Source organism: Emericellopsis cladophorae, assembly GCF_022114955.1.
Source record: "Emericellopsis cladophorae strain MUM 19.33 chromosome Unknown NODE_1_length_1489480_cov_119_871856, whole genome shotgun sequence".
Taxonomy (NCBI): domain Eukaryota; kingdom Fungi; phylum Ascomycota; class Sordariomycetes; order Hypocreales; family Bionectriaceae; genus Emericellopsis; species Emericellopsis cladophorae.
This window is the reverse complement of record NW_026250926.1, coordinates 946076-968054: the sequence shown is the minus strand read 5'-3', so window position 1 is coordinate 968054 and position 21979 is coordinate 946076. Positions and strand designations below refer to the sequence as shown.

Sequence of the window (21979 nt, the reverse complement as noted above, 5' to 3'; positions counted from 1 at the left end):
TCATGACCCCTCCGCGTCCGCGGCGTCATCAATGTTCATGATGTAAAGGGGTTGTTGCCTGAGGTTGGTGAGGCCGAAAGCTTCGGCATTCTCCTTTGCCCAACGGCGGGCGACAATGGAAGCTGCAGCTTGTTAGTGACACGATCGACGAGGAGAATTCATGTGGAAAATTACCCTTGAGGAACTTCTTGCTAGCATACTTCTTGAAAAAGGCCTCTTGGCAGACAGGGCGGGCGAGGTAGTCGACCATCAGCATGACGACAGGCATGACCTCAGCTTCCGTGTAGCCTGCATAGTAGGCGATGGTTGCATCCCACTCTCCGCGGTCCAGCATGAGGCGTGACAGGAACATGGCGCCGGCAGAAACGTGGCTGGGGCAGAACTCCATGAAGCGGTGGTCAAGAAGGCTGATCTCCATGAGGTACTTGCCAATGGTCCGAGACTGGATGTCATAGTTGTCCGCCTTGGAGACACGTCGAAGGAAGTTCATGGGATTGGGGTAGCTGAGATCGTAGTTGAGGGCGGTCAAGATGGAACGCTCAGCGCTGAGGATCTCGGCCTCGGTGTAGCCGTCGTCGGCAACGTGCCTGAAATCTCTGACAATGGGCGACAAGACCTCTTCGTACTTGGAGGCGATGAACATGGCAGTGATACCGACCAGCTGGAAACGGTCGAGCTGGACAATCTTCACCGAGAGAAATCGGTCAATGATGCTGACGGCAAGAAAGAGCGTCTCAGGCAGAAGATGGAAGCGCGCGTGGACCTCAATGAGCCAGTCGACGAGAATGCCACGCGTCTGCCATTCAAGGTTGTCTTGCGATGCCATGTAGTCGGGGTTGGGCATGGAGGGAGCCTCGAGCTCACGAAGGTAGTCGAAGATGTCATTGGCGTACTCGGCCACCATGAGCGGGTCATCGTGATCCTCATCATCCAAGTTCCGAATCTGTTGGTGAAGAGCAGTCTCCTTGGCCTCCGCAATGGCATCGGCCTTGGCACTAGCAACAGCCTCATTCTCCTTGTCGGCCTTTGACTCGGACCGAATGCGCTTCTCGGCATCCATAGTGTGAGCCTTCTTACGAACGGGCTCTGCCTCATCGACGGTGACTGATGGCTCCCGGCTGTGTGTGGTTGCGCTGAGGACCTTGCGTTTTTGCACGGCACTGATGGCGCCGGCGCCTGACTTCTTGATCTCAACCTTCTTAGGGTCCTTGGCGGCTGTAGCAGCCCGACTCGCGGGGCGCGCGGCGGGCTTTTGCACACCAGTGGGCTGAGCAGCCTTCAGACTCTTGCCGCCAGCAGCCTTCTGGGCTTCTGTCTTGTTCACGTTGCTCACATCTCCCAAAGCTGCTCTTTTCCTCTGACCGGCAACGTTTGCGGTTGATTTCTTGGTTTGCAACGCGGTCTTGCCCGTTTTCCCAAGGTCTTCAGGACCGCCAGCGGCGGCTTTGGCACGCGTCAAACGCGTGTTGGCAGTGTTCTCATCGTTCTCGTTTTGTACAACACGCTGGCGTGTAGCCGGGCGTCCCTGATATATGGGTCAGCAACACGACGCGTCAAAAGGCCGCGTTGCGAAAAATCGTCACTTACTGCAGGCATCGCGACGTTGCTGATAGAGCCTCTGTAGATAGATCGCGTTCAATGATAGAGAGTCAATGCTACTGTTTGTTGGTCCTGTCAGTTTGACGAGCCCGAATGAAAGAGGGTAATCGAGAGAAAACGACGGCATGTGCAGCAAGAAAACACGTCGGCGGAGCTCAAGAAAAAAGGTTGCCGACGCGGTGAGACAGTCGAATAAGAAGTTGGAATTTTCCGAGACTAACCTCTGGGTCAAGGTAATGAAAGGTTGGCACCAGAACAGGCGCGTCTTGGATTGCTGGCTTGGGGTGCGTGCGGGTTGGGCGTCGATAGGCGAATTGGTTGACCTCAGAAGGTTGCTGTGCTGGTGCTGTGTCGCGATACTGTGTTAGACGAAATTGTTTTCCAAATGAACAAGTTGCATGCAGGACGATAGAGTTGATGTCGGAAATGAGAGGGCCTGCAGTGGCTGGCGAGGTGTTTTGATGTCAAGTCGGACAATGCAGCAGTAGAGGGCAGCTCTGCAGTCGAGGTGCAAGTCATGTTTTGACGAGTCTGGTGGAGTCGCAGCAGAGCCAAAAGTGGATCTGCCGGAGAGGCTGGTGAGGAGGTACGTACCTGTTCCAGAGCGCGGCTGCTCTGGGGTGGTTGACTGGCTCAACGCAGCGTTGCTACGTCAGATGGGCTGGAGTTCCACCTCTTTGGACGCGAGGATTGGACGGGAAGCTGTCTTGTTCGCGGCTGGCCCTGCAGACGCCGAATAAAACCAGTAATTTGGCTGGAGACGCGATCTTTTGGCAGGGAACACGCGACAAGACACAAATCTGGGGATGAATGGAATTTAGTCAAGGTTGTGAGAATGAAGAGTAAATCGGCTCAAGGCGGGCCAGTGTAATGAATTGCCTTGTAGTTGATGGCCTTTGCACCGTGACATGGGGATTTTTGAGTAAGCAGTCAGTTCGACGCGAAGTGACACGATGGCAGCGCGAAGTGTGATCCATGTCAAAAATTGGTACAAAGTTCGTCAGCGAGCCCCATACAAACAATGGCAACGGCTTAGCAACGGGGCTATCATTGGACAGCACGCCCAACCGCGATGGTGCTCGGGCCGGTATTAGCTCGACGCGTGAGATCAAGCCCCGCTCCCTAGCAGTCCGTGGCTGAGTTAAAGGAGGTGCCCAAGTGTGGCGGAAGAAGCAGCCTGCGCCACAGATCCGGAGTAGAGGTTTCGCCATGTCTCCGGGCAAATTTCCAGCGAGGTTGCGACTGCGTCGATAACGCGCGCCAACGACTGGACGTCGACGTCGAATTGAGAACAGCTGCCGCCCCAGTGCAGTCCAGGGCAATGCGTCGGTAACAGGCCACCTGCAATACTGTCACTCTCCCGCGAAATTTGAATTGGAGACGCCTCGACGACCTCCTTTCTCCAACCCCTCGTGACGAATCACGAACCTACGCCAACCTTGAGACAGCTCGAACTGAATCTTACGATGCTACAACAGCGGCTGCAGCTCTCTGCAGTTCGCAGAGGCCTGCAGGCTCTTTCATTCAACAAGCCGGCTGTTCGCTTTGCTTCTGGCCAGGCCAACAACAGAGAGGCGCAAACGGAGCCAACAGCCGGGAACGACGAAGCCTCCCGGAGGGCCAAGGGAGGTCTTTTCCTGCGAACCTATAAGCCTCGCACACCCGGTGTCCGTCACTTGAAACGACCCATTAACGATCACTTGTGGAAGGGGCGGCCCTACCTGCCACTGACGGTCCCCAAAAAAGGACAGTCAAGAGGTGGGCGTAACTCTACGGGAAGGATAACGGTGCGCCACCGTGGAGGAGGTGCGAAACGGAGATTGCGCAATGTCGACTTTGAGCGCAAGGTTCCTGGGCCTCATCTGGTGGACCGAATCGAATACGACCCAGGCCGCAGCGCGCACATTGCGTTGCTGACCGAGAAGGCCACTGGCAAAAAGTCATACATCCTTGCCGCAGACGGACTGAGGGCTGGCGACGTTGTGCACAGCTATCGTGCCGGCATTCCGGCGAAGCTCCTGGCCAGCATGGGAGGCATTGTCGACCCCGGTATCCTGGCGTCCAAAACAGCTTTCAAGGGCAACTGCTTGCCGCTGCACATGGTGCCGGTTGGCACGACGGTGTTTGCAGTTGGCTCTTCTGCCTCTCGCGGCGCTGTGTTCTGCCGCAGCGCAGGGACCCACGCTGTCGTCGTCAACAAGAACGAAGAGACGCGGGATGACGGCAGCAAAGTCATGACCGGCAAATATGTGGAAGTCCGTCTGCAGAGTGGCGAGGTTCGCCGCGTCAGCAAAGATGCCTGTGCTACTATTGGTGTTGCGAGTAACATCCATCATGGGTACCGCCAATTGGGCAAGGCTGGTCGCAGCCGATGGCTTGGTATCCGTCCCACGGTTCGTGGTGTGGCGATGAACAAGGGTGAGACACTGATGTTCCTCGTTTGGATACATGAGTTTGCTGACAAGCTGCAGTCGATCATCCCCACGGTGGTGGTCGTGGTAAGTCGAAGAGTAATCGCCATCCGGTCACTCCTTGGGGTCGTCCTGTAAGTTGTTCCGTTGACATGCCCGCGTTCAGTATCTAACCCTTCGACAGACCAAGTCAGGCTACAAGACCCGCCGCAGGCACAACGTCAACGCCTTTGTGGTCACTCCCCGTCCTCGCAACCACGGCAAGAGACGATCCAACAAGGCTTAGAGAGACAGCTGTCTGTCAATGAGAGGGAGCACGTGGCCTAGAGGGTGAAACCGATTGTTGTATGTATGTGTGTATCATCTCGAGGCTGTTGTGCTGTAATAATAGCAATGGCATTGTACATTATCAGGGGCGTGTATCCTGCAGCCAACTCATGTCACATGCCGTTTTCTGTCAAGGAGGATTTGGAGCCTGCATGAGCCGCAGTGGCAGATATTAGCCACCAAATGCCGCTTGGCCAAGCCACGTCACATCGGCATCCTGTCGCCTAATTGAGTTAGCTGTTATCGATAGTCAATGCAGACATTGACCCAACAGCGACCGCCCACACGAGTTGCACCAAAACTAATTTACTCGCGACTGATGAAAGAAAGTCTGTCACTTGATTTCCTGTCACCAGAACCCAGTCACCTCTGGTCCCTGGAGGCCGGACCTTGGAAGTTGGCCACCGCAGTGACCGGCGGACTGGTAAGTGAGTGGTGACTGCACCAACCAACCAAACAACCGACAGGGGTGGGAGGAAACAAGCTCTGCGTCGCGGCGCTGTGGAAGTAAGGAGCACGCGACCACTTGTCGTTTCTGCGACAAGTGCTTAACAAGGCTGTGCAACAAATCCAGAAAGAGAACGAGGGCTTCCTCAGGCTGGTCTAGAAGTGGCAACGCGTGGCCAGCGACGATCAAGAATACGCGTTTTTAGATGCTTTTACGCCACCCGTCCTCTGGATATCTATATAGAAGAATGACGGACCGTCCCTTTGAGCCTTGTGTGCCTGAAGACACGCTCGGGTGCTTGACCCATCGACGCCGTTGCAGCATCCCTGAGCACAGATCCGTCTGACGGACATGATCGACGCGACAGCTGCTGACGAGGCCCCTGGCATTGCAAGAATCGGTAATTAATAATAACTCCGGTCATGGCACTATTTAGATCCTCCCGATACTTCCACCACTCATCTCTCGAAATCGAAAGCCTCGATCAAGCGCTTACACACCAGCTAGTCCTCGTCTGAAATACTACATACGTTTTGATTTCACCATTAGCCCTTCGGCACCCCCGCCACGCCGAACTTCACTGGTCTCACCTTCCAATTCATTGAATTCTTGCATTCCACTGTGGCTGGGACTTTGGAAGCCTTTGACTAGTGCGTCATTACGCGCTAATAACTACCTTACAGTGACGTCCAGTCCGCTCGTCCCCCCGATCCTCTTCGCCGTCTGCCTTCGCGTCCCCGGATTTCCAACAGTTGGTCTTGGGCATGACACAAACATATCGCAGAATGTCCAACGGCTCATTCTCAAAAACTGTCATGAGCTCTGCGCGGCAGGGCCTTGGTGGTTTCTCCTGGAAGGTCTTCCTGTCCTATGCACTCGACTGGATCGTCTTGGTGGCCTTGGGTGTTGTCGGGTACGTTCTGGGGAAAATCTCGCCCAACAAGCGACCCTTCTCCCTGAACGACCCCGAGATCTCGTGAGTTTCCCTTAGTCACCAAACTCAACTGCTGCCTTGGCATTCTGCAGCACCATACTGAACTCTGATGATAGTTTTCCGCACACCGATGAAACAGTACCCGTATGGCTCCTCGCCATTTTGATGGGCGTCGTCCCCATCGTCCTCATCTTCATCGTCTGCCTCATCTTCATACCCGGCGCCACCGTCCCGCGCAACACACCACAGCTGCTCATCTGGAAGCGTAAGCTGTGGGAGTTGCATGTCGGCTGGCTAGGTCTGGCGCTCAGCGTCATCTGGGCCTTCTTCTTCACGTCCGCCATGAAGAACCTCTTTGGAAAGCCGCGACCCGACCTCCTCTCGCGCTGCGACCCCGACTTCCAGAATGCGGCCAACTATGTTGTCGGTGGATTCCAGGGCGAGAACACCCTCGGGGTGTTGTATTCCGCGTCCATCTGCCAGACCAGTAACCTCGCCGTGCTCGACGAGGGCTTTCGAAGCTACCCGAGCGGCCACTCCTCGACGTCCGCCGCCGGTCTGGTGTACCTCACCCTCTTCCTCGCCTCCAAGTTCGCCGTCACCATCCCCTACATCGTCCCAAGCTCCTCGTCCAGCGTCGCCACGCGCGCCGCCTTCCCCTCGCGCCTGCCACAACGCGGTAACCCGTCGGAACAGGATGATACGTCTGCGTCGTGGCCGCTCAACGATAAGGATACTGCGCTCAACGCGCGCCACAATGCCAAGCTGCACTCCGTTCGCCGTCAAGCCGCCGCGCCGCCAATCTACCTTTTGGCTCTGACCCTCACGCCGTTTGCGCTGTCCATCTTCATCTCTGCGTCGAGGTGGTGGGACTTCCGCCATCATGGCTTCGACATCTTGTTCGGATACCTCATGGGACTGTTTACAGCCGTCTACTCCTTCCGGTATTATCACCTCCCTATTCAGGAGGGGGCTGGATGGGCCTGGGGGCCAAGAAGCAGTGACCGAGCCTTTTGGGCTGGCGTGGGACGTGTGGGATACTCTGGTGTTGATGAGGAGGACACACCTTCTCCAGTGGATGCGCTGCATAAAAGGAACGCTGAGTCAAACGACGTTGAGCTCGGGCGGCCTCAAGGCTCTGCCGCTGGTGCGCACATGACACAGCGCCCTGGCAACGGCGGTTATGCCAATGAGTACGCGCAGAATGGCGCAGGTTATGGCTATAGCAACGGCCAGCAGCGCTTCGATGATGTCGAGATGGACAGGATGGACAGTACGGATCATGGCACCGTGAACAGGATATAAGCGCTAGACTAAGAATGATCTGGTAGACTATGGACGGATAGATATGTATCAGTAGAGCGAGACGCTAAGCGCGCGATTGACTTTGGAGCGAAGGCGTAGTTCGGTTCAGGTACGGTTAAGCAGTAATCTGGTAGCAGAAACTTTAAGCATGCACAACAACGAACGCTATTCATCCCTGACAAAAAAGTGAGCATCATGCCGCCTCTCTCTCTCTCCACCCTGACCTAACTCATGCACGCGCCGTCCGTCTGCATCATCGCACAGGGGCCCCCTCGACAACAGCAGGCCGTCCATCCACACCCTCAAACTCGACATCACCGTCGTCATCGCCTTCCTCCCCATCACCATCCCGGAACCCCGTGTCCACCTCCAGCCTCCGCAGCCGCCGCCTCATCTCCTCCCGTCGTCCACTCTGCCACCGCACCAGGCTCGCCGCCGCATGCACCTTGAATCCGTACACCCTCGGCACGTACCTCTCCACAGACTTGGCCGGCACCAGCGCCGGATAGACCTGGAAGATGATGTTGTGAAAGGACGAGCCAAAGTACGCGCCGTCGATAGCGGCGTGCCGGGAGGACTTGGGGTTGTACGCATCCTCGCACTTGGCGCAGTACAGCTTGACGGGCTTCACGCTAGGCACGTCCGACAGGCCCATGGGCAGAAGAGGGTGTGAGTGACACGCGACGCGTGGGCATTTGCCAAAGTCGGCCTTCTTATATTTCTCGAGCTAAGGTAGTACGTTAGTCACTTGATCCTCCACTTGCCAGGGGGGAGAATGGCCTACCATCTTGCTCAGACCTCGCGTGGTCACAATGTAGCGGGCGTGCACGAGGCCGTACAGATGCCGTGCGGACTTTTCAATGGTCTCCCGCATGTCGTCCTCGCAGTCGAGATCGAAAACGTCCGTGACGAGGTCCAGCGCATATTGATAGTACTGGACCTCGGTGTTGAGGCCTGTGAGGTTGAACCGGTCGGTGAGGTAGTCCTCGTCGATTTCACAAAAGTACTCGTTGCCGCGCGAGGAGATGAACTATTCACACGTTTTCCTCGTCAGTGCCTGTTCTTCTTTCTTCAAGGGAAGGACATGTCGCGCCGCGTAGCAATGTCCCGCCATGCCGCTGGGAGCGCTTGGAGACGTACCCAATCCCGCCAGTAACTAGTGTAGTCACTATCCGACTCGCTCACGTAGTCCTCCATGTTTGTGAGGGCCGTCATCGAGACCAGATCCGTGGCACGGATGCGTGGGCTGTGTCGAGGGAGGGATGCAATTGGGCGCTAGTGGTCTTCTTCGAACGAAATTCTTGGAGCGTGCAACGCAAGAAATATGTATGTAGCAGTGATTATGGCGTCTTTTCGTGGTCGTCAAATGCGGAATACCGATGCAGCGTGATGTATGTAGTACGACAGGCGTTGGGCGGGATGGCTTGGGTCCTGGGACTGAGGGCAGTTGATATCGTGGTGAGCCGTTGGTGGGGTGTCTATGGGGGGGGCATCGCGGGCATGTTGCCTTACTCAGCATTCCTGGTTGGCTGGAACGGGCATCACGTCAACAACCGCCCCTATCCATCATGATTGACTGTGTCATCTATTGACTTCATTTTTATGATCAGAGTCTGAGATAATACAATGTGCAGGCACCCAGCCAAGGTCATTTACCAAGGTGGTTTAGATGATGGCTATCTACAAATTACGCCGTCTTACCCATGAACACGCCTGCTTGTCTACTAGTTACACACGATCCAACACACAGCTCAGCTGAGTCCGCCGATGGGACTCATGGTCGAGGCCACACTGCCAGCATCGCTGCCTGACCGCTGGCTCGACTGCGTGCCGTCCTCATCTGCACTGTCTGCAGGACTCGATCCGTTCCGCAACCCCTTGGACGACGGTATGGCCAGGCGGCCGGCTATGGTGTCGCTCTGTGGCTGTCGCGTGGTCGCGTTGACCATCTTCATGACCTCCTGCAGCACTTCGCCTTTCTCATCCATGGCGGCAAGGAACCTCGCAAGCTCTTTGCAGAGGTCCCAATCCCCTTCACTCATGGCTCTGGTCAGCAAGCGCACGGGTTGCTCCGTGGCCGCGTCGAGTTCGTCGAGCGTGTGTAACACGATCAGATAGCCACCGGCCGTCTTGAGAGAGCCTCGTTGGAGAGACTCTTCGAATAATTCTTGCGCCGGTGGAAGATAGGCAAACAGCGTCTTCCACTGGCGCACCTCGGTCTTTCGCGTGCACTGCAGCACAACGTCCAAGTATTCTTTAAATGAGGATAGTAGAGATAGGACCCGTGGTAGAACAGCCTCGTCTGGGCTGGGCGAAGTGTCAGCCTCCTCGTCAAGCACTCTGTGCAGCAGCATTTCCAGGCCGTGGGCGAAATATTCTAGGTGCTGATACTGCTGCGCTAATGCTGTTGCTTCGTCGATGCGATTTTCTCGTAGGTAGAAACGCAATATGTCTGGTAAGAGTAGGTGTGTCTTGAGAAAATGTCAGCCAGAAGTTTGCAGAGCACCGAGGGGTGACTATACCCTTATCGCAAAGTGAAAGAAGGAGAACGACACGTCCCTTCGCTGGACGAGATCCGACTCGACGCCTAGAACAACACCCTTCTCCAGTAAAATGGATAATGGGTAAAAGTCTACGGGGACCGACACGCATGGTGGGAGGTCCTTGTGCGCCTCTCCCGACGCTGCTTCCAGAACCTCGCTGAACTGAGGCCAGACCTTGAGCTCGACGCCATCAAAGACCCACAAGGACTCCTTGAGTGCTGAGGGCGGTGATGCCGCGGCTCCAACCATCCGCTGATTCGCATTGAGAGCTGGCTGATCCCTCATGTTGGCAAAGAACTCCACATTCTGTGCAATGACACGCATGTCGTACTTCAGCTGCCCTTCGTCGTTTAGGGATGGACGGAGCAGAACAAGTTTGCCATCCACAAGGAACAGCACCGACGCAACAGCCACATCTTGCGATGGATCACCATCCACCAGCTGAGTGTTCGGCAAGACCCAGCTCAGGGCTCGTACGCGAGCTGGTGAGCGCACAATGCCGTGGAAAGCAATTTGACCGACTTGGATCAACCGCACAGAGCCCGCATGAGGGACAAAGATGTAGTGATAGAGTAAGTTTTCGTATGTGTAGACGAGCAGCGAGTCTTCACCCGAAGTCGTGATGAGAACTGCCGGTGCAGGCAGAGCCTCCCGATGGATAACTTGTGCTGAGTCGAGTGCCGCCTCGCGAGAATACAGCCGCATCTCATAAGTTTTGTTGCTCTCGACTGCGGCCACGAGGACGTGCTGATGCCAGCACATGCCGCCGCGAACCTGAAAGTCGTTCTCCATGGCATCGCTAGTAAAGGTCTTCCACCGACCACTGTTCACACTATAATGCGCGAGGCCACGCTTCCCGGCCACTGCGACATATCTGCCGTCGGGCGAAATGACGGTCTGCCGGATTGGCCACTGCCTCAACAGGTATGTCGCTGGGATTCGGGCGCTATGCCAAAGGAATGGCTCCGCCGAGATACTGGTGAGATCGGGCAGATCATATCCGCGATATACCATGATCCCGGTCGGTGTCTGGAGTACCGTGCGAAAGACATTCGAATCGTTATAGCAGCCTGTGACGGCACTCTTTGCCATCTCGAGAGACCAGACAGCTTCATGCTGCTGGCCGATGAGGAGAATCTCGGCACCACCGCCAATCCACGAAGCAGCCTTGACACCTTGCAGCCAGTCTTCGCCGTTTGTCTGGGATATTTGGGCCTCGGAGGAGAAACTGTTCGTTCCAAGTTTTCCAAACATGGACCATGTAGACCACCCATTGGCGAAACCGGCAAAGAGGCTGTAGCCGTCTGGTGAGTAGGTTAGGTTGGTGAAGGCCCCCGATGCTGCTATCGACACGGGTATGCGGTGCGTGTGGGAGTGCGGTACGTTGCCCTCGTAGTCTCTGACGGAGTACACTTGGATACTGCCATCAACACAGCCAACAGCTATGAGCGAGAATCGAGCGTTGATCACAGCTTTGACGGCATGCGACGCTGCGTCGGAAGGGCTATGGAAGCAATGCCCTTTGAACAATTTCTTAGCATCCGCATCATCTTCAGGGGCGCCTTGGCGAGGACGGTGCCTCTGGACAGCGTAGGCCCTTCCGTCGCTGGTGATCCACGTATACAGGTTCATCGGTCGGTCGTGTGTCATTTCCACAATGGACGCCTTCTTCTCGGTCCAGCCCATTCGGCTGATCAGCTCCGTCCGGGTCTGACTGCCGCTGCTGTCTGGACTCCACCTGATGCACTGGACCGCCGCGGGCTTGCGCGTGGCGACCACGAGCTCGTCGTCCAACGCAAGTGCCGACTCAATCCCAGCGTCGACCTTGATGACCATGCGAAACCGCACACTAATGTCGCGTATCCCTGCGCCCTCGCCAGCCCCCCACACAAAGTCATCTGGGGCGAGGCCCTGCTGCCCAGCGACAAGTCCTTGTCGCCGGCGCTGGACGTTGTGGTGGTTGGGGAAATGCGGGCGGTATACGCGAGATTCGCCGTCGGTCGCGAGAGAGTACGTAATAAGGTAGCCGTTTGCTGTGCGGACGACGAGGATGGCCGAATCGGGGCGCAGGAAAAGGTCGACATTGTCGCCGTACAGGTGCAAAGACGACTCGGATCGGACGACGATGGCGAGGACAACGGTCGGCTACCGGTTCACTTAGCAAGAGCTCATCGCGGTCGAGAAGGTGTCCATACCTTGGTCTGCCAAACAGTGATCAATGTGGTGGTAATCGTCGCGAAGAGATGGCCGGTCCTCGAGGTGCGGAGGGCTAGTACAGGGTCCTTGATGGGTATGGGTGTAGCTTGGATATCCTTCGAGTCCCTTGAAGCGGCATCTTGATGGCTTTCGCCTCCCTCCTCATAGTCGACAGGTGCAACAGCGGGCGTCACAGGCGTCAATGGGGTGGTAGGAACGGCGAGTTCGACCTGGTCGTGTTCGGACGCCGCTCCTCGAGATGGGATGGTATACGACTCCGCCGGAGAGGCATTGGGGACGTCTGAAGGGGACGGTAGCCCGTCGCTGGATGGGAGAAGCTTGATGGATGGCGTACGGCTGCTGCTGCTGGCATAGATACGCGGAGTCCCAAAGGGCCAGTACATTGCAATAGCTGGCCAAGTTCGAGGCTCCAGTCGCCAGTGCGCGCGGTTCAATTACGGTGGTCTGTGAGCCGTGCAGTGGTTCATCTCCAACCAATTTCCTGCATGCTAGGAACTTTGGCGTGCCATGTAGGTGGTTGTCGTTGAAGGCGTCTCGAATATGGTGTGTGTGAACTAGAAGCACTGTTCATTGGAGGTCTACAGCGCGATGCGCAGCGTGGTATCCGTACGTGCTTGTACTCAGGAGCTTCGCGCTTGGCGCCTTACGTAACCTTGTGTTCAGACCTACCCTATGGCATTTGATGTTCTACGAGGTAAGGATGATGAGTCCTTTTGAAATTTGTACCATTCACCAGTCATGACTACAGGTGATGTAGTGGACAATCAGTTTTACATGTAATACCATGATAGTGCCGTTATTAGACGCCCAGACCAGGTCCAAAATTAATTGCCATTGAGGCGGAACCACAATACACACATAGGCTCTCGCCAGCCACCATCTTCTCTCTCGCGAAATGAATATCTAAACAAACCTCCAAACAGCAACTGCATACTTCCGTAAGACGTCTGTACCAAGTACGACATCGCCCTCGTTCTGGTGGTTATCGGCCTCTCGAAGGAAGAGGTCTTTGAACTCGAGTCGTAGAGGACCTCCAGTTACCTCGTATGATGCTGGATCAGCTCTGTCGAGTCCGTCGGTTCCCTCGATGATGATGGTCTGGATACAGCATGATGTTCTGGCTCCGGGCGGAGATGTGTCGGACATGCGCTTCCACTGTTCGATTCGAAGTTGTCGCGCTGGCTTTTCCAATTTTGCGAGGAGGACAATCTTGACATCGTAGTTAGAGGCTTCAAACCACCATCTGGCTTTAATATGTAACGAATTCCAACTCTGTGAGTACCTAGCTTCAATGACTAGGGTTGGAAAATTTGTCTCCTAAACGTTGTGATACCGGCTGTCGACGAGAGTCTCCTTCTCCTGAAGCCCTTACGTTGCCAGCGTCGTCTGTCTGGGTATAATCTGCAGCTCCCACCGGGACCCATTCTTCATTCAAGCTCATTCGATGTACCTGGTCGTAGATCTTCTCATCGATAACACGATGAAGTACTTCGTGGGGAATTTTGGTCATCGTGATAAAAAGGAGTTGCGCATCGCTTGACCACAGGGAAAGCCGGAATTTCCGTCCTTGTTCCTTTATTCTATTTGAATCCGAGAAACATCGGCAAAGGAGACACTATGTATTATCAAAATATCACTGTCAACGTTATTGATGTACTGAAAGAGATCTTTAATTCCAGAGTATTGAATCTCTATTCGATATCAGTACTAGATAGCTTTTCTTCATGCGATATAATGATATACCTGGCGGTGCTGGCGAGATGTCTCCTGTCGCTGTCGTTCTCGATAATGAGCTCGCCGCACGAGAGCTGGATCTCGAGGGTGTATCAGATCCAAAGCAAAGGGCCATGATGGGATCTTGATGGCTGGAGTGAACGGCGACCGAGATCGAGTGGAAGAGTGCAATGTGAGTCATCGAGAAGTGAAGTGAAAACAATAGAGAGCTGCTTGATGAAATCACAGCACGTGACCGAGATTCCAAGAAATCAGAAAACGGCACCCGGGCGCGCACCTATTGCGCGCCCTGCTGAGCCATGAGGTTACAAAGGACACCTGGCGGTGCTTGCTGCAGATCATATCGGCCTTTCTGACCGCCAAGGTCTCGGATCGTGCCATCAGCCATGCGGGCGATATGGCAAAGCAGCTGTACAAGTCACCGCAGCGTCGTCGAGAAGCCGCGAACGCCAGGGCAAAGGGCTGCCGCCTACGCAGAGGTCGCCAACAAGAAGTGGCTGAATGCCGGGGGGTTGGAAGCTCGCATGTTCGACACCAACGAGCTTGCGCAATCCTTGGGCGTTCCCGTGCTTGATCTGATCAACGCCGCGCAGGGCATCAAGGGAGAGAATGCGAGTGATCAACTGGCCGCGCTCGATGGATGGATGGCTCCTCTTGAGGTGATCGGGGAGTCGCCTCGTCTCGCTTTGGAGACACATTCCATTTAGCTTGTGCTCGTGACATGGACCACTAAAGGAGTTGGACGTACGTACATGTACGGCGAATGAATGATGCCGGTCTTCGATTTGAATGTCACGTGATCAAACCGCCATGGCCGTGCTTGACCGTGCTTAGCCGTGGATACCCACTCCACTACTCTCCGCCTCCACACGATGATCACGCTCACAGGGCGCAGGCGACAACCTTCAATCTAGAAGGCTATTACGTATGAGTGCGATTCCTGGTAATTACGAAATGGGGAAACCTGGCAAGTTTACACTGACATTGGCCCTCCGTTCGAAAGAATTGCGGGCTGTTTCCGGGGTATTGCCTGATTGCACGTGCACCGATAAGACCCCTGGATCTGTCAGACCGTCAGAGCCCATCTTGTAGGGCGCGCCAGTTCAGCCCATTCATTACCTAAGGGAACCTTATACACTGCGGTCCTAAGCGCACATGACACAAGGCTCGGTGTACACGAGCTATTACGTGACGAAACCAAGAGTACCTATAAAGTCTGGGCCACACGCCCAACACCGATTTCATGATGATAACGACGCCCGTGGTATACAGAGCGCCACGCCTATCAACAACAAGAGCATTCGCCAAGATGGTCACCTCTACTACTGTCCAGACGAGATCTTTGAGCAACACGCCGGTCAACAATGAGGCAGCCCCTGCGGCAGCCCTTGCTCATCATGAGAAAAGGGGCGGGTTGAAGGTGATAGACGATATACTGGCACGACGAGCCAAGGCGGGCAAGCTGGTAGCCGGCATCGCGGCCGCCTCGAACAGTGACATGTTCAAAGGCTCTGTGAGTATCACCATTGGTTCTATAGGGACGACGTGCTGATGGCCAAGACGGACGACATGCCCTCGGCCAAGAGGTGGGACGGTAAAGGGCCCTGCACCCCTGAGTTGAGACTGCTACCTGGCACTGACATCTACATCTACAGACCACCTCACTCGCGAAAGCCGTGCGCGTGGACCCTGTACCCTGAAACAAGCAGCAAAGCATCTCAAGCAGCCTGGGATCATCTCCTTAGGCGGCGGTCTCCCCTCCAGCCAGGTCTTCCCCTTTGCCTCCTTGTCCATGACGGTGCCCACCGTGCCCAACTTCCACGAGGCCGACACGTTGACCAGTGGGCAAACCCTCAGCATCGGAAAGTATGACGTCCGCGACGAGGTGGCGGACTACGATCTCTCTATAGCCCTCAACTATGGACAGAGCACCGGGTCGGCGCAAATGATGCGGTTCCTGACCGAGCATACCGAGATCATCTGCCAACCGCCGTACAAGGACTGGGGCGTGTGCCAGACGGTGGGCAGTACGGGCGCCCTGGAGCAGGCGCTGCGGATGTTCTGCGACAAGGACAGGAACGACTCCGTTTTGACCGAGGACTTCAGCTTCTCCACGGCCTTGGAGACGATCCACCCCCTTGGTGTCCATGTCTTTGGCGCGGCCATTGACGATCAAGGGCTGCTGCCAGAGGCCATGGACGAGATGCTCACCAAATGGGACGCGTCGGCCAGGGACGGGGCCAGGAAGCCTCACGTCCTCTACACCGTGCCGTCCGGTCAGAATCCAACGGGTGCCACCCAGAGCGCTGAGCGTCGAAGGGCTGTCTATGCCGTGGCGCAGAAGCACGACCTGTTCATCATCGAGGACGAGCCGTACTATTTTCTGCAGATGAAGACCTACCCCCCGGAGGCGCAGGCTGCGGTCGCCCCGTCCCCGCCCGAGTCTGTCCAAGACTTTGTCGAGTCTCTCCTCCCGACGCTGGTCAGCCTCGACACGGACGGTCGGGTCCTGCGCATGGACTCCTTCTCCAAGGTGCTCGTGCCCGGCTCCCGACTCGGCTGGATCGTGGCCTCGGCGCAGATTGTCGAGCGCTTCCAGCGCCACGCCGAGGTGGCCAACCAAGGGCCAAACGGGTTCTCCCAGGTGATCCTGCACAAGCTGCTGGATGAGACGTGGGGCCACGAGGGCTACCTGAAGTGGTTGATGAATCTGCGGCTGGAGTACACGGCCAAGAGGAACACCCTCCTGGCGGCGTGCGAGGAGCATCTGCCGAGGGACCTGGTGCGCTGGACACCGCCAGTCGCCGGCATGTTTGTGAGTTTCATTCTTTTTCTTGGGAGGAGGCCAATACTGACGAGGCTAGATGTGGTTTACTGTTGATCACGCACAGCACCCGGACGCCGGGAAGCGGGATCTCAAGGCTATAGAGGAGGAAATATTTGACTCGTGCATCCAGAACGGCGTACTCATCGCCAGAGGGTCGTGGTTCCAGGCAGAGAAAGAGAAGCCCCTGTCAGGGCTGCACTTCCGTGCGACATATGCATCGGCGAGCGCCGAGAGCATGAGCGAGGCCACTAGTCGGTTCGCCGCCGCTGTGCGCAAGAGCTTTAGAAAGGCATAGAAAAATAAATGGATTTTCATTACTGGCTATCGGCAGCCGTGTCTCATTTCCCACTTAATCTTGTCCCACACCTCTCATCATCATCAATCCTGCGCCTCGAAGAAGGCGACCTTGACACCCTGACCGGGCGAGAGGACAATGTCGGCCTTGAGCATGGGCTTGCCGCCGTCAACGGGACCCATGTGGCTCTCGACCCTGTCATACTTTTGGAACATGCGCACCAGGACGTAGCTCATCTCCGTCAGGGCAAACTGCTGGCCGATGCAGATGCGCGGGCCCGCGTTGAATGGGATGTAGTCGTGGGGCTTGGGGTGCCAGACGGACCACCGCTCGGGGCTGAAGACCTCTGGGTCGGCAAACTTGTCCGAGACGGGCGGGTAGAGCTCCGCGCGACGCTGCATGACGAGCGTGGAGTAGCCGATGGGGGTGTTCTTGAGGACGGCGATGGGGTCGGTACCATCGGGCCCGCCGCCGGTCGGGAGCGTGCAGTCCTTGAGTGCGAGACGGACGTTGAAGGGGACGGATGGGTACAGACGAAGGATCTCGTTGAGGATAGCCTTGAGGTAGGGCATGTTTTTGAGGTGCTCGTACGTTGGGGTTCGGTCGCGGCCCACGGTGGACAGGATCTCCTGGCGCAGCTTGGCGACGGCATGGGGGGTGCGGCTGAGCTCGTAAAGTGTCCACGAGAGGGTCGAGGCCGTGGTGTCGCGGCCCGCGAGGAGGACGGCGATGATCTGGTCGCGGAGCACCTTGGGGTCGCGCGTGAAGCCGGCGAGGGCGTGGACAAAGGTGTACCCGCGCTCGCCCTTGTTGTGCGACTCGAGCTCGGCCGGGCTCAGCTTGAGCACGCGGTCAATGTAAAAGTTGATAAACTTGTTGCACAGGTCGAGTCCGTTCCAGAAGGACGACTTGGGGATCCAGCGGCGGGCCTTGGAGGCGCGCACGATAATGTTCTGCATCCGCTGCACCTCGTTGAACGAGTCGGCAAAGTCGTTGCGGATGGAGCTGCGCGTCTGGCTTAGCACGTGGTTTGCTCATGACAGGCTCCAAGGGAATACTCACCACAGGGACTTGGTGTCCTTTCCCAGCAGGAACTCTGTCGTCACATCGAGTGTGTACCGGAAGAAGAGCTCGCTAATGTCCTGCACCTTGCCATGGGCGTTGCCCGGCGTCACCTTTTGGTGCTCGCCGTCCAGGGGACCCAGGTTGTCCATGGCCCGGAACAAGGTCTGCATGTGCGACTCGAAGCACTCGAGGTCGCTCACGCGATCCTTTGTGAACTGGGGGCGGATGAGCTGGCGGCTGGCGTGCCACTGGGGGCCATCCGTGGTGAAGATGCTGTCGCCGAGAAAGTCCTTCCACTCGTCGTGGAAGGGCTCCCCCTTGCCGAAGTCCGAGAACTGCAGGGCGAGGATGGCCTTGATGTTCTCTGGGTCGGCGGTCATGACAATGCGCTGGTTGAGAACGCGCACCTCGCCGGTCCACCGCGTGCCGTCCTTGAAGTACACGTTGCGCCAGTAGTCGAGGTTGTTCTGGGCCAGCGTGGACTCCACCGCTCCCTTGACGAGATCGAGGCCTAATCAGAGGTTGGGTGTCAGCTGCTTCTTCCCACTCGATCACTGTGAGGATGATCTGTGCTCACCAAACGGGGCCCATGAGGGCACTTTTCGCGCACGACCGCCTGGCAGGCGCCTGAGACGAACATGCTCGATGAGGCGGTTCACTAGAAATTTCACGACGAGGAAGCCAACGACCAGCAAGGCCACGGACTTGACCGTCAGGTGGTCGAGGACCGTCTCGATAAGGCCCATTCTCTAGGTGAGCTTGCGAATGGTTGGTGTTTGTTGATTGTGTAGTGTGCAAGATGAATCAGGCCCGAGTGTAGATTGACCTCGAACTAGAGCATCAAGTAGCACTGTAATGTGGTCTGAATCGCGACACGAGACCACAGTGAATGGGCGCGGAAGCATCAATGTTGGGGTCCGGTCTGGTGGGTTGTGGTTGATTAAAGTAGTCCGCATGCGGGCCGCCGGAGCAGCCATTTGACCCACGGGTCCCGTTGGACTTGGAACATGCATCCATCAATCAATCAACCGTACGTAGACAATGCAAGTAATTGCTCGACCGTAGGGGCGGCGGCGCTACCGTTCCCATGTGAGAGCCAGGGGTGCACCATGCACAGTCACAGTGTCGTGAGTTCAGCAAAGAACCGAGGATGATGCAGCCTCATGCAGGACGACTTGACGGGATGGTGTGGCGGTACGTACCCCGTAGTCCAAAGGTGGTGACTTTGCGAGTGGTTCGCTAATCCAAGCGCCTTGATTGATCTGGATCTACATGTAAGATTCTGCGATGGTGAGTTTGACATGCGGGGTACATCGTTCATACATACGTCGTTTCCCAAGGTGTCTTCTTGGGGATACTATTGATTTTCTGAGGAGCACCAAACTCGCGTAGCTCCGCGGGGGTTGCCTGCCATGCTACGAGAGCCATACACGAGCGCCAGCTTGGTACTGTGCGGTATGCTGAGTGACTGAGCGTCGTGGACGAACGCATGATCAGTGAACAATCTCTTCATCCTCCCACGACTGGCTGTCTGTCCCCAACTCCCCAACCGTACAAGTGATCAGCGACAACAAGACGTGCTCATGTTCGGACAAGCATACGGCGACTTGGTACCCAGAATAGGCAAAGCGGCCACGGGCACTTCATACCACAAGTGGCCGTCCAGCTGCGTGGAGAATGCGGAGAAGTGTCGTCTCCAGAGTCCAGAGTCCAGTCCGTCCACGTTCAGTCCAGTCGTCGTCGGCATCCCGGTCCAACCCCCATTGCCAGGTGCCGTGGCCGCGTCGGCCTGCGATTGGACTGCCGCCGCTGGCGTCTGCACGATTAATTCGGCATTGAAGCCCCGCGTCACCCGGCGGCGTGAACTTGGTGATCAGTTAATTACTACCCACAGCTCGATGGAGAACAAAAGACGTATTAGAGTGGAGAAGCCGCTAGAACAGGCATGGCTGCTGACTAAGGCAAGGAGGCGCTGTCAAGCACGTGACCGTCGGACATCGGACGTTTGGTCCTCCAGACTCCTTCTCTATGAAAGACAAGGCCACACAGTTGCTTGTGAATTCAGGGAGCTTTCCATGGCCAGGAACGCAGGGTGCCGATTGTGTGCTGGTCACAATCTGGGCGAAGCACCTTGTCATCGCATGGACAGAAGGAAGAGACAAAGCACGCGTCAAAGGAGGCATGACGGCTGTCACGTGACCTTCAGATAGGACCGCCATTGACGAGACTGACAAAGCCAAAGCCTGAGGTGGATAAGAAATCTCGCCAACCACCCTAAACCTTAACCTCAACACGCGATCCTGCCACAGCGCCCTTGATACCCCGAAAAGTGCACGCGGCGATTCGATTGAACAGACCACCGCCTCTGCACACGCGCGACTTTTCCTAGATTATTACACGGTATCGTCCATCTGCTCGACCGACCGCTCCCTCCTCGTGCCAGACGCGGTCGACCAAACCAGTCTCGCCACGGCACCCAGTGTCACGACCCGAACACTGTATCCATACCACGCACCCGACAACGCGACCATGCCTGTCGAGGTAGCCCTCAACACACCGCTGGCGGACGCGCTGACCGCCGCCGTTCAGCCCAAACTCATGGAGGTCGGCTGGGCCGGCGACAGCAACGACTCTGCTCTCGCCGAATACATCATCCTCATGCTTGTCAACGGCAAGGACCAGAACCAGATTGCCGCTGAGCTATCAGGCGAGCTCCTCAATTTGCCACCTGAAGATCCCACGTCGCACGACTTTGCGCGCTGGCTGTTTGAGCAATTGGCACAGCTGAATGCGCAAATCAACGGGCAGCCCGAAGCCGCCGACAGCAACGGTGCGGACGCGGCTGACGGTGGCGCGCCGTCGAACGAAATGGACACGGACATGGGAGCCCACGACGGCCCTGGTTTCTCTGCGTATGTTTACCCCCTGTTGTCCCGCTTGCGTGAAAACGAAGTCGCTAACAAGACCTAGTCCGACTGGACCGCGAGCCCTGCGAGAAGGGAACCTCAGAGGCGGCCGGGAGAAGCGCATGCTCGGCCACGTATCGAAAGCCATGGACCGCACAGGCGACCAGGCGCTGCACCGGGTACGGGGTCGTGGCGGCATCGACACCCACTCGCGCAACGGCCTACGGGGCGGTGCGATGCGCGGAGGCAGGGGCAACAACCGCATGAACAACATCCAGCACGGCATGGCGACAGGCATGGGCGGCCCAAACATGATGATGGGCGCTGCGCCTGGCATGGATGTCTACGCGTTGCTCGAGCAGCAGAACCAGATGATGATGCAGCTACAACAAACAATCATGAGCAACAACAGCAGCAGCGGAGGGCATCGTGGACGCGGAGGCAAATTTGATCGCGGCAACAGGCGCGGCCGAGGTGGTCACGGACAGCACCACCACAGTACCCACGAGCAGGCGAATGCCGAGGGTGGCGAGGCCGGCGACGTCGACATGTCGGGCGAGAAGCGCGAACCTCCCAACCCGGAGGAGACCGTCTGCAAGTACAACCTCAACTGCACGAACCGAGAATGCAAGTTTGCGCACCAGTCGCCGGCGGCGCCGCGCGGTGCCCAGATCGACGTGTCCGACGTGTGTAGCTTCGGGGCCGCCTGCAAGAACTTCAAGTGCGTCGGCCGCCACCCCTCGCCCGCCACCAAGCTCGCCCACCAGAGCGAGCAGGACTGCAAGTTCTGGCCCAACTGCAGCAACAACCGCTGCCCGTTCCGCCACCCCAGCATGCCCCTGTGCCGCAACGGGGCCGACTGTACGACGGCCGACTGCAAGTTCACACACGTCAAGACCAAGTGCAAGTTCAACCCCTGCAAGAACCCAAAGTGCCCCTTTCAGCACGACGAGGGCCAGCAGGGCGGGTTCAAGGACATGGTGTGGACGCCCGGGGGCGACAAGGACGTCAGCGATCGCAAGTTTGTGGAGGATGGTGGGAACCCAGAGCTCGTCAAGCCCGAGGGCAACGCGATGGAGGATGATTCTGGGGCTAAGGACGCCGAGGTCATCACCTAGGTCAGGTGGTCCGGCCGTAACGACGTGTATGAGAAGAAATGTATAATGCCGGCCATGTGCAGCGAGCCCAGCCGGCGGCGAGGTGTACAAGATTGGAGCCATGAAGAAAATTGGGCAAACTGAGCGGCGCTTTGGGCGTATGTATTCGCTGTCTATCGGGGGGAGGGAGGTTTCTGCGTATACTTAGATAAATGGCCAAAGTTGCCAAGCGGACAATACATATACTCCTCCGCTACTACAAAATGGTGCT

The 21979-nt window shown here is 56.7% G+C and overlaps 9 protein-coding genes across 9 annotated transcripts; 5 read left to right on the top strand and 4 right to left on the bottom strand.

Moving 5' to 3' along the window:
* On the bottom strand, positions 1-1596 carry J7T54_006193 (G2/mitotic-specific cyclin-B-like protein; the record flags this gene model as incomplete). The annotated part of the gene is made up of 3 exons (XM_051504816.1): positions 1-122; positions 175-1525; positions 1588-1596. The coding sequence occupies 3 exons, from the start codon at positions 1594-1596 to the stop codon at positions 1-3; spliced, it is 1482 nt and encodes a 493-aa protein (XP_051366710.1).
* A 1469-nt stretch (positions 1597-3065) lies between these two features.
* On the top strand, positions 3066-4296 carry J7T54_006192 (54S ribosomal protein-like protein; the record flags this gene model as incomplete). The annotated part of the gene is made up of 2 exons (XM_051504805.1): positions 3066-4097; positions 4195-4296. The coding sequence occupies 2 exons, from the start codon at positions 3066-3068 to the stop codon at positions 4294-4296; spliced, it is 1134 nt and encodes a 377-aa protein (XP_051366709.1).
* A 1274-nt stretch (positions 4297-5570) lies between these two features.
* Positions 5571-7024, top strand: J7T54_006191 (PA-phosphatase related-family protein-like protein; the record flags this gene model as incomplete). Its single annotated transcript, XM_051504794.1, has 2 exons — positions 5571-5761; positions 5836-7024. The coding sequence occupies 2 exons, from the start codon at positions 5571-5573 to the stop codon at positions 7022-7024; spliced, it is 1380 nt and encodes a 459-aa protein (XP_051366708.1).
* A 253-nt stretch (positions 7025-7277) lies between these two features.
* On the bottom strand, positions 7278-8221 carry J7T54_006190 (Casein kinase II subunit beta-like protein; the record flags this gene model as incomplete). Its single annotated transcript, XM_051504783.1, has 3 exons — positions 7278-7751; positions 7809-8054; positions 8165-8221. The coding sequence occupies 3 exons, from the start codon at positions 8219-8221 to the stop codon at positions 7278-7280; spliced, it is 777 nt and encodes a 258-aa protein (XP_051366707.1).
* A 554-nt stretch (positions 8222-8775) lies between these two features.
* On the bottom strand, positions 8776-12167 carry J7T54_006189 (uncharacterized protein; the record flags this gene model as incomplete). Its single annotated transcript, XM_051504773.1, has 3 exons — positions 8776-9495; positions 9547-11712; positions 11763-12167. The coding sequence occupies 3 exons, from the start codon at positions 12165-12167 to the stop codon at positions 8776-8778; spliced, it is 3291 nt and encodes a 1096-aa protein (XP_051366706.1).
* Positions 12168-13904: 1737 nt separating this feature from the next.
* On the top strand, positions 13905-14225 carry J7T54_006188 (uncharacterized protein; the record flags this gene model as incomplete). Its single annotated transcript, XM_051504762.1, has 1 exon — positions 13905-14225. The coding sequence occupies one exon, from the start codon at positions 13905-13907 to the stop codon at positions 14223-14225; it is 321 nt and encodes a 106-aa protein (XP_051366705.1).
* A 602-nt stretch (positions 14226-14827) lies between these two features.
* On the top strand, positions 14828-16640 carry J7T54_006187 (Aromatic amino acid aminotransferase-like protein; the record flags this gene model as incomplete). Its single annotated transcript, XM_051504751.1, has 4 exons — positions 14828-15031; positions 15079-15112; positions 15174-16333; positions 16410-16640. The coding sequence occupies 4 exons, from the start codon at positions 14828-14830 to the stop codon at positions 16638-16640; spliced, it is 1629 nt and encodes a 542-aa protein (XP_051366704.1).
* An 83-nt stretch (positions 16641-16723) lies between these two features.
* J7T54_006186 (Cytochrome p450 protein) lies at positions 16724-18451 on the bottom strand (the record flags this gene model as incomplete). Its single annotated transcript, XM_051504741.1, has 3 exons — positions 16724-17645; positions 17703-18216; positions 18283-18451. The coding sequence occupies 3 exons, from the start codon at positions 18449-18451 to the stop codon at positions 16724-16726; spliced, it is 1605 nt and encodes a 534-aa protein (XP_051366703.1).
* Positions 18452-20234: 1783 nt separating this feature from the next.
* Positions 20235-21729, top strand: J7T54_006185 (Nuclear polyadenylated RNA-binding protein-like protein; the record flags this gene model as incomplete). Its single annotated transcript, XM_051504730.1, has 2 exons — positions 20235-20617; positions 20676-21729. The coding sequence occupies 2 exons, from the start codon at positions 20235-20237 to the stop codon at positions 21727-21729; spliced, it is 1437 nt and encodes a 478-aa protein (XP_051366702.1).
* Positions 21730-21979: the final 250 nt, after the last annotated feature.